This window comes from Anomaloglossus baeobatrachus, chromosome 8 (assembly GCF_048569485.1).
Source record: "Anomaloglossus baeobatrachus isolate aAnoBae1 chromosome 8, aAnoBae1.hap1, whole genome shotgun sequence".
NCBI lineage: Eukaryota > Metazoa > Chordata > Amphibia > Anura > Aromobatidae > Anomaloglossus > Anomaloglossus baeobatrachus.
The window spans coordinates 194606662-194617215 of NC_134360.1; the positions used below are offsets into that span (position 1 = coordinate 194606662).

Here is a 10554-nt window from a genome sequence, read left to right on the forward strand (position 1 = left end):
TCTCGCAGGTATTTTGTTTAATGACGTGTATGCTGCCTCTAAGTTTGCCGTTGAAGGGTTCTGTGAAAGTCTGGCAATACAGGCCTTGAAGTTCAAGCTCCAGTGAGTAATATTATCTGGTCTCATTCTATTGTAATGTTTCCTTTACAGATTGCAATTTAAGGCCGTGTGCCCACGATGAGCGCTTTTCGCTGCGTATTATCGTTGCATCAAAAACGCAGCAGCGTTTAGAATTCCAGTAAAGTGGATGGGATTTATAGAAATCTCCTGCCCACTTCACTTCTTACTTACTCAGAGTAAGGCTACGACCGCACTTTGCGTTTCCAACTGCGTTTCCATTGCTTTTTGGTTGCGTTTACAGAAGCACCTTTTTCATGCCAAAATGCATGCGTTTCCATTTTCCATTAAAACCAATCGCAAAAGTAGTTTTCCCGACCGCACTTTGCGTTTCTAAACGCTAGTTAAAATTTACATATTTTGTGGCAAAAAACATGCGTTCAAAGAAGCAACATGTCAATTGTTTTTGCCATTTTCGGTCAGTTTTGCTAACATTGGAGTCAATGAGAAATGGCAAAATGCACCCAAAATCCAAATTCCTGCGTTTTACCTGCTTTTCCATAGCGTTTTGGAGACCAAAAGCGCATGCTTTTCAACCATAAAATTAAAGGATTATAATGTTCCTTTACACACACACAAAACCCGACAATTTAAATGATTTAAATTAGTAAAATATACCTATTTTACCATAAAATTGTGTTTAACCGCTATAATTTCATTGAAAATTACATTATTATCTTTTTTTCATTTATTTTGACTAATGCAACTTTATTTGACTGTGTCTTCTTCTTCAAAATGCATCCATCAAAACGCAAGTGAAAAAGCAGGCAAAAGGCGCTGAAAACGCATGTAAAACGCGGAAAATACGCATGCGTTTTCAGCGCTAAATTTCTGGAAAAGGCAACTTTGGTCAAATCAATTAAGGCAAAAAGGTGCGTTTTGAACTGCATGTAGGTGAACGCAAAGTGCGGTCGTACCCTAACATGACCTGCAGTGCGTGATTCAGTTCCACAATATGTCAATTTCTCTTCCGGGTACAAAGAGTTTTACAGTGGAACCTTGGTTTAAGAGTAACTCTGTTTGAGAGCGTTTTGCAAGACAAGCAAAGCTTGCTAAAAAAATGTAACTTGGTTTAAGAGCAAAACTTTGCAAGAAGAGCAAATACTCACCATGCACACTTCCGGTTCAATCCTTTCACCGCGCTGTGACCCGCTCTGAAGGTAACTTTCTCTACATATGTACTCTATACAGTATACCATTGTACAGTGCAATATATACTATATAACATGTCTATCAACTTGCATTTGTGGATACAGTATTGTACTTTCTTTCTGCTAACCAGTGCAGCACATCACTTATACTGTATCTCTCACACACCAACAATTCTATTGTAAGCTGAAGTGCAGTTTAATTTGCTTTATATGTTTTTTACTGTACAGTATAGTATTTTGTATTAGTGTACTGTAATACGTTTATAGGAATACAGTACATTATTTTGTATTCTTGGAATAAGTTTGTATAAATACACTAAATATCTTTGGGTTGTGGAACTAATTGTCTGTGTTTCAATTATTTCAATGTGCTTTGATATAAGAGTAACTTGGTTTAAGAGCACACTCCCGGAACCAATTATGCTCGTAATCCAAGGTTCCACTGTATATGCAGATTTTCCCCATAGACTTAGATTAAGTGCGGAAAATCTACAGGTAAAAAACAAAAGTGCGTTTTTTGTACGTTTCCCCTTTGGAAATTCAGCAAAAACCTAATATAATCCTTACTTTACTGTATCACTATTCAAATTGACTAACGTTTTGTCAAAGCCAAATACGAGGAAGAATCAAAAACAAAGCAGATTTATTTAAAACATGACCAAAAGAGTAAAAAAAGCGATAAAAACTCATGTAAAAAAAAGGCTTAATCCAAGTGCCGGGGTGTGCTTACAGCCAGTGGTCACTATGTACTGAAAGGTGACTGTAGCCTGCATAACTGAAAGTCGGCAGCTGCTTGGAAGAATAAAGTTCATTTTCTCCCAAGTAACATACATTCAGTATGGCGGCTGGGCTCTTTTTTGACATAACTAACCTGCAGATGATCCCCATATCTGCAAGTTTATAGCGTTATTCAATGTGACAGCTTCTCTTTTAAAATTATCACAGTTGAAGCATTTTGTTACGTTTTTGTGATAAAGAGCTTTAAATCCCCAGTCTGTCGTCACACAGCTGCAGACTTAGGCTATGTGCGCACGTTGCGTAAATACATGCAGTTACGCTGCGCTTTGTAGCGCAGCGTAACTGCATGCGTCCTGCGTCCCCTGCACAGTCTATGGAGATTGTGCAGGGGCCGTGCGCATGTGGCGTCTTAGAGCGCAGCGCTTCGGCTGCTGCCCGAAGCGCTGCGTTCTAAGAAGTGACATGTCACTTCTTCCGTGCGCTTTGCCGGCAGCTCCTGCTCTGTCTATGGCTGCAGGCAGAGCGCATGGAATCGGCTTTTTTTTTTTTTCTCTACGGACATTTTCTGCAGCGATTTGAAGCGCACGTGTGCTCTTGAGATCGCTGTAGAAATTTCTGCAGGGCTAGTACGCAACGTGCGCACATAGCCTTAGGGGTACTTTGCACGCTGCGACATAGCTAGCCGATGCTAGCGATGCCGAGCGCGATAGTCCCCGCCCCCGTCGCACATGTGATATCTTGTGATAGCTGCTGTAGCGAACATTATCGCTACGGCAACTTCACACGCACTTACCTGCTCTGACGTCACATGGCAGGCGTCCAATAGAAGTGGAGGGGCGGAGATGAGCGGGACGTAAACATCCCGCCCACCTCCTTCCTTCCGCATAGCCGGTGGAGGCGGGTAAGGAGATGTTCCTTGCTCCTGCGGCTTCACACACAGCGATGTGTGCTGCCGCAGGAACGAGGAACAACATCGTATCTCCTATTGGTGCGACATTATGAAAATGTCTGACACTACACAGATCACTGATTTATGACGCTTTTGCGATCGTTTATTGGCGCATCTTGGCTTTACACGTTGTGACGTCGTTACCGGCGCCGGATGTGCGTCACTTTCGATTTGACCTCGACAATATTGCAGTAGCGATGTCGCAATGTGCAAAGTAGCCCTTAGAAAGATCTCACACCTCTAGGACATATTTGTATTCCCTATAGCCAATAATTCTAGCGCATACTTCTTTAGATCTTTAAGCTGTGCCATTCCTGATATTTCTCCTGCAAATGAAAAAATACATTGACAACTGGGTGTAACATATAAAAAAATTGTGACCAAGGCTGGGATTCAAATGTTCAACAACAGGTTCCCTGTCTGCACAAGGAAACTCATGTCCCTTTTAATATCACACCCATTTCTGCAGACCCCACACAGTTATACTCCCTCACCATAAAATAAAAGTAATGGCAACCAAAGTTAAAAGCACAGTTTCTTGCAGGTAATGTGGTAATGTGCTAGTTGCTCCTTGCAGTCCTATGTAACACCATAAATAAAACACTGTGATACCTTTTAACTATTTAATAGCGTTACAGAATCCACAGAGATGTAGAATACATCTACATAGACTCTACACAGATTACCCTGTACACCATGGTAGGGCTCCCACCTTTCTCCTCCCCATACCATATACAAAAATCTAACACTTTTGCCATGAATACAGAAATAATCGTTAACTTGTCGGATGGCACACTACATTATTAATGTAGACAAGTATCACATAATTTAGATTTATGTATTTTATCCACCTATATTGCACCATACATTTCAACAGCGCTTCACAAACATCATCACTGTCCCCATTGGGGTTCACAATCTAAATTCCTTATCAGAATGTCTTTGGAGTGAGACAAGTTAAAGATTGTTCAATTTTTATAGCATCATAACCAATATCAGTACATGAATGCAGCACCAGAACCATCATTAGTATATGAATACAGCATCAGAACCAACATTTAATGAATACAGAACCAAAGCCAGTACAGGATTACATTATGAGAACCACTATCAGTCTATTAATAGATTACAAGAACTATCAACACTATATAAATAAAGCACCAGAACCACAATCAGTATATAAATACATAAATAGCACTACCATTAGTACATGAATACAATACCAGGACCAAAATCAGAACAAAATCAATACAGAAATACATTACCAGAACCACCATAAGTACATGAATACATAACCTACAACATGAGCACTACATGAATTCAGCAACATGACTATAACTTCATTAATAGACCACTATAACCATTAACAGTACATGAATACAGTCCCAGAACCATCTTCAATAGATTAATACATTACCAAAACCACCATCAGTACATAAAAACATCAACAAGCTTAGTACAGAGTTCAACTGCAATGTTAGGTCACCCTTCACCATATACATTTGTATTGCATGAACCTATATCTCCCAGAATGTCCCTATCAATGGTAAGGAGATGCTGGGAATTGTTATCAGCCATAATCATGCTGATTATTATAAATGAACCATTGTATTGCTTAGACTCAGCACAAACAAACATTTACCTGCCATACAGGTCTTCTCTGATTGGAGCCTTTCGCTTTCTTTTCTTCTCCATCTGGTGCAGACGTCAGGATGATTTTTTTTTACATATAAGAACCTATACAATATTCTTCAGAAGATCATTTATGTGAATGTTATAGATCTAAATAATAATCAAGATTGTATGTTACAGGTTGAGTCTTATTGAGCCCGGACCAGTGATCACAGAGTTTGAAAGGAAAGTATTTGAAGATGGAACGAAGATGGACCTTTCTGCAGCAGACAAGGAGACGGCTGACATGTTTACCAATGTCTATCTTAAAAACTATAAATCAATCTTCCAAAGCTTGGGACAGACAGCTGAGGATGTGGCAGAGGTAACAGTTTTACTCCTGTGGTAATGGCATATATTAGAAATGGTGTGAATAAATTTAAAGGACCTGGTCTTGTCAGTCATCTGGGACTGATTGACTGGAGCCATGAGGATCACCTCCTACATCCCGGCTTTTGAGGCTTCTCTATTGATTACCAAATCTGGTGCGATATCAGATGTGTGTCATGCAGCAATGATCACATTACAGTAAGGCTACTTTCACACATCAGTTTTCTGCATTCAGGCACAATCCTTTTTTTTCCTGATCCAACGGATCCGGCAAAAACTGTAAAAACCGTATCCACCGGATCCGTTTTTAAACGGATCCATTATGCCGGATGCGTAAAAAAACTGATCCGGTGGATGCGTTTTGCATCCGTTTTTGCATCCGTTTTGTCCGTTGTTTTTTTTTTGCTGGATCCGTTTTTTCAAAACATTGGAGCATGCGCAGTTTACAAAAACGGATCCGGCAGCTGCATCCGATTTTTGCCGCATCGCGCCGAATCCAGCGTCCATAGGCTTCCAATGTAAAACACGCCTTTTTTTTGCCGGACAAAAAAACGTTGCAAGATACGTTGCCTCCGGCCGCCGCTTTAATTAATTTTGACGCGTCCGGAAAAAAACTGATGCAACGCAAAGCCATCACCAACAATCCGGTAACAATGCAAATCTATGGGGATAAAACGGATGCGGTACCGGATCCGTTTTACCCGTTTTTTTCCGGATTGTGCCTGATGGAAAAAACCTGATGTGTGATAGTAGCCTAAGCCACCTAACCAAAGAGAGAGCCACCAGGGCTAGAAATTAGGAGGCAATCTGCACGGCTATCATCCGTTGGCCACAAATTAGTGATGTACCCGTGGTCCTGAAAATCAATTAACACCATCTCTAGTAAGAACTGTTTACATGCGGTAATGCCATATGTCCTAGTTTATACAACCTGAATGTGTTTTGACTTTTGGTCAATGGAATAGCTTAATGGCTCACTATACATGGTCCAATTATAAGCCCAGTCACTGCTTCCTCATGAAATATCTAAAAGGGGTTTGGCCAGCTTAAAGGAGTTGTCCACTTTCAGGAAATTAGTCACTAAACTTTGTAAAATACCTACAATATATTAATTAGTTGGTCCCCCTCCCTGGATCCAGCACCGGCTCCTTGCTACAGCTCCAGTCCGAGTGTTTTGGATGCAGCTGTGACATCCGTTCAACGGTGCGTGTCACCATTCTAGCCAGTCACTGAGCTCAGTGCTCATCCACAGCAGTTACTGGATAGAGCGGTGTCACGCAATGTAGACCTTAAGTCACCACTGCCGTCAAAACACTGGAATGGAGCTGGAGCAGGGAGCCACTGCTGGACACCGGGATGATGAATGCCTGCGGAGTTTATTTTAGGTGTTTTACAGAGTTTGGGCCCCACTTTCCTGAAACGGGAGATCAACCTGATGTCTGTAAAATGCTGCTTAATATGGTGGTGCTATATAACTGAGTATATAATCTATCTGCGCACTACCATGTTTCCTCGAAAATAAGACACTATCTTATATTATTTTTTGTCCTAAAAAAATGCGCTAGGGCTTATATTCTGGGTAGGGCTTAATTCTGGTTAACCAACCCCAAAAAAGGGAGACACCCCCCCCAGGAGAATCATACGTTTTAGACCCTGGACATCTGCGTTACCCAGGTCCTCCTGCGATTCACAGCGGGTGATCTCAGCAGTTACTTGTGTGCTTCACAGCGGTCCACCCTAACTTCCTGCTGGCACTCACACACACACACACATCAGATTGCAGGAACATCATACACACAAACATCTGGTGATACCGTACGGTTTCTAGCTGACAGCACTATGGAACAAGAGGACCTGCGGTGGAATGCATCGATGCATTCCACTGCACTGCAAGTCCTCCATGCTTTCCACTGGGTTCCAAATACCCAGAGTAGTATGGTATCACTGGATGTGTGTGTGTGCGTTCCACAGCAGTTCCTTGGGTTCCACTGCAGCTCCTCGCATTCCATAGCATCCCGTTTGAAGTCCAGCGAGTATGATTATGGGGTCTGTCTTCTATCTTTTGGGGGTGTCTGCTTTCTATAATGAAGTGTCCTGCTGTATTCTTTAACTTTTTTCTGCATGGACACTTCATTATTGAACTGCAACTAGGTCTTATATTCAGGGGAGGGCTTATATTTAAGCCTTATTCTGAAAAGGGTGAAAATTCCTGCTAGGGCTTATTTTTGGGGTAGGGCTTATTTTCGGGGAAACACGGTAGATATGTGCATGGAGAGAGAGTAGTGCTACTGCACTTTGTATTACAGCGCATGTGCAGTACAAGTGAAGCCAAGGCAAGTACAGCTGCCCTTGCTATGCATGACCAGGAGAAGGATTTCAGGAGCTATTTTGGTAATGTTAGCCCATCTTAGCATATCAGTCATGCCTTAATGGAAGTGATTATTGCCTTTGCAGTGTGACTATTCAACAATTGGGCCACCCAGATGATTAGTTGCACATAATTTGTATATTGCTCATAGCAGGTTGCATATATGTTTTTTACACTGTGCCTTTTCATAAATGTTATATAAAAGATTATGGCAAGTTCTGTTTAAGTGTCCTTGGGCACACTTGTTACTTTATACATTTTCTAAAGCTATAAAACAATACTATAACTTAGTCCATATGTTCTTTCATCCACAGCATACAATGAAGATAATTTTGGCAGAAAATCCGCCATTTCGACATCAGACAAACAATCTTTATACCCCAATGACAACCCTTAAATATGCCGATCCTAACGGTGACCTACCCATTGATACCTTCTACAAAATGGTCTTTCAGCATGACAAAATCTTCAATGCCAGCCTTAATTTCATCAAACTGCTGAGATGGCGGAGTAAAAAGAGCTTTGAACTTGGGAAACCGCAATCATAATTACTTCTAAGAGCCAATATTTGCATTTAAACTAAATATCTTGATCACTTTCTATGCATTTTTTATTAGGTTTAACCAGGGCAGCTGGAGACTGAAGCTGTTATTGGTTAAAGGATCTTTCCAAATTTTCCTATTATTATTCCTATTGTCATGTCACAAGATCTATAGTAGTAGAACCAGGTTATGTCGGTAGAGCAGGCACGTTGCATTGGATACGTGGGCAATGGTGATGGGAGACATTCTTGGAAGGGAAAAATTCACTATTATTATTATTTCCCTTTTGGCTTTTACTGTTCTTGGCACAGTCCAAATGGCATATGGTATTGGTTTATGCCTTGTAGCCTTGCCAGTATCAAATCTCAGGACATCTATGTGTTGTCCAGATCAGCTAATAATCATATCCAGATGTGTGACCCATCATTGTGTTCCTGGGAACTAACACTTTACATCATATTGTAATTTTTGTATTAAAGGCGTGGTCCACTATTAGGACAACCCTTTTTGATTCTATGTTTTCCCCCGGAAAAATAAAGACTATACTCACCTCCTGTACTGACACCCTTCCAGTGGTGTCCAGGATCGCAGTGCCATGGATCACGAGGGATTATGACGTCACTGAAGCCCCGCGTTCAACCGATGCCACCTTCTGTCTCCCCACCTTCAAATCAAATGAATTAATCAACAGAAAGTCAGCATAGCCGCTGCGCTCACTTCCTGTTGATTGCTGGCGGCTTTGCCATCATTCATGCCATTGCAACACAAAGTGAGCCTAGCCGCTACGCTCACTTCCTGTTGATTGTTTTCTGCTTTGCCATCGTTCATGCCATTGCAACAGGAAGTGAGCACAGCCGCTGTGCTCACTTCCTGTTGTTTGCTGGTGGATTTGCCATTGTTCGTACTCCGTTACTAATGGCTTTCACACGGAAGCCGCCAATGAATAAAAATTCTACTTCTTTAACCCCTTCAGTTTCTGAACCCTGAAGTGGTTAAATGAAGTGACACAGAACATATGCACTATGTCCATTGTTACATTGCTATGCACTATGTTCATTTTATGGGGCACCTTTGCAGGTGGATTTCAGAAAAAGACATTGCGTGCACATACCCTTAGGGCTTTCTAAGTAGTTCATTCCTCCCCATTGTTTACCATTTAACGACTATTTTTTTGTGTTTCGTAATGTAAACATTTTCTTGCCATATGAATTGTGAAATATTTGCAACATTTCATTTTTTTATTACAGGATGTAGATAGATATTTAATATTATAGGATTTCCTGCTCATGCTATATCACCTATATACAGGCTCTTTTTTATGTTGTATAGGTAATCACTCATCTCATTGACATTGGTAGAATGAATCTGAGACCACTTCTGTTATTGCAGCCGTATATGTTTTACGGGCACACACAGACTTCAACGATTTTTCTTGTACGGAAAAAAATGTCAGTGTCAGATTTTTACCATCAAAGTTTCATAATTTTGTCTTGTGTACGAGAAGTTTTTTTTTTTTATTTCTCATATGAAACATGAAAATCTGACAACACCTGTATGGCATTCGAGTGCTGTCCATTTTATTCACAGATTCACAGGTCAACATTGGCGGATTCGATTGATGACTCGCATTATAATCAAACATGTCTCAATGTAAGGCCCGTTTCACACGTCAGTGAAAAACACAGACGTTTTTCACTGGCGTGTAAAACACGCACATGTCCCTGCGTGTGCCGTGAATCTCGGCACACGTGGGTTGTCTAAGTGCAATCCGGGCTCCGTTCTCCGTGGCCCGTGATTGCACTTAGAGATTCACTCACCTGTGCGCGCTCCCGCTGTCCATGGTGCTGATCGCTCCCACGACGCAGCATCCGGCCGGCGGTGACCCCCGCAGCAGCTGCTTCCGGGTCGGCTGTGTTGCGCATAATGAATATGCGCGACAGTAATCAGCCGGCTTAGAAGCAGCCGGCAGAACGGGCTGCAGAGGACATCGCTGGACGCCGGGTGAGTTAAAATGCTTTTTATTTTAAAAGCACGTTTTTTTCTGGCACGTGTTTCACGGATCACACCACTGCGTGGTCCGTGGAACATCAGTGATGCCAGAAAAAAATGGACATGTCTCCATGCAGCAATCACGCACACGCGGGTACGCTCCACGGAGACACGTGCAGTGAAAAATCACTGATGTCTGAGCAGACCCATTCATTATAATGGGTCTGCGTATGTCAGTGATTCTGGTACGTTTAAAAAAAAGCACAAACGTACCAGAATCACTGACGTGTGAAAGGGGCCTTATGGTGTGGACCACTTGTTCTACAAACATACACAGATATGTGAACAGCCGCATAGACTATAACAGAGACAAAAATCGTGCTTGGAAAACAAAAACACCAACATTTCAGAGAAAATACATCAAAAGGTCAACCGGGGACAATACGACTGCCATGTCCAGGGAGAACCTGAACAGTTAGGCCAAGTTCACACAACCGTATTTTCTCTCCAAGTGCAATCCATGGAAAAACTGACTACACTCGGAATAATGGTATTCAATGGTACTGATCACATGAGCGATATTTTTCACGGCCCAAATCTATATGTGAAAAAAAATTCAACATTCACTAGTTTGTTCTGTGTGTTCGATGAGACTCACCCCATTCAAATGTTTTGGTGTGAAAAAAAACAAACCATCAG

General features: G+C 41.6%; 1 protein-coding gene across 1 annotated transcript in view; it reads left to right on the forward strand.

Moving 5' to 3' along the window:
• The window catches only part of LOC142249392 (retinol dehydrogenase 8-like), a 32651-nt gene extending 24114 nt beyond the window's left edge, over positions 1-8537 (forward strand). Inside the window, exons 4-6 of the mRNA XM_075321039.1 lie at positions 9-102; positions 4768-4951; positions 7639-8537. Coding sequence (XP_075177154.1) covers positions 9-102; positions 4768-4951; positions 7639-7872 — 512 coding nt within the window. The 3' untranslated portion in view covers positions 7873-8537. The remainder of the gene's footprint in view (positions 1-8; positions 103-4767; positions 4952-7638) is intronic.
• Positions 8538-10554: the final 2017 nt, after the last annotated feature.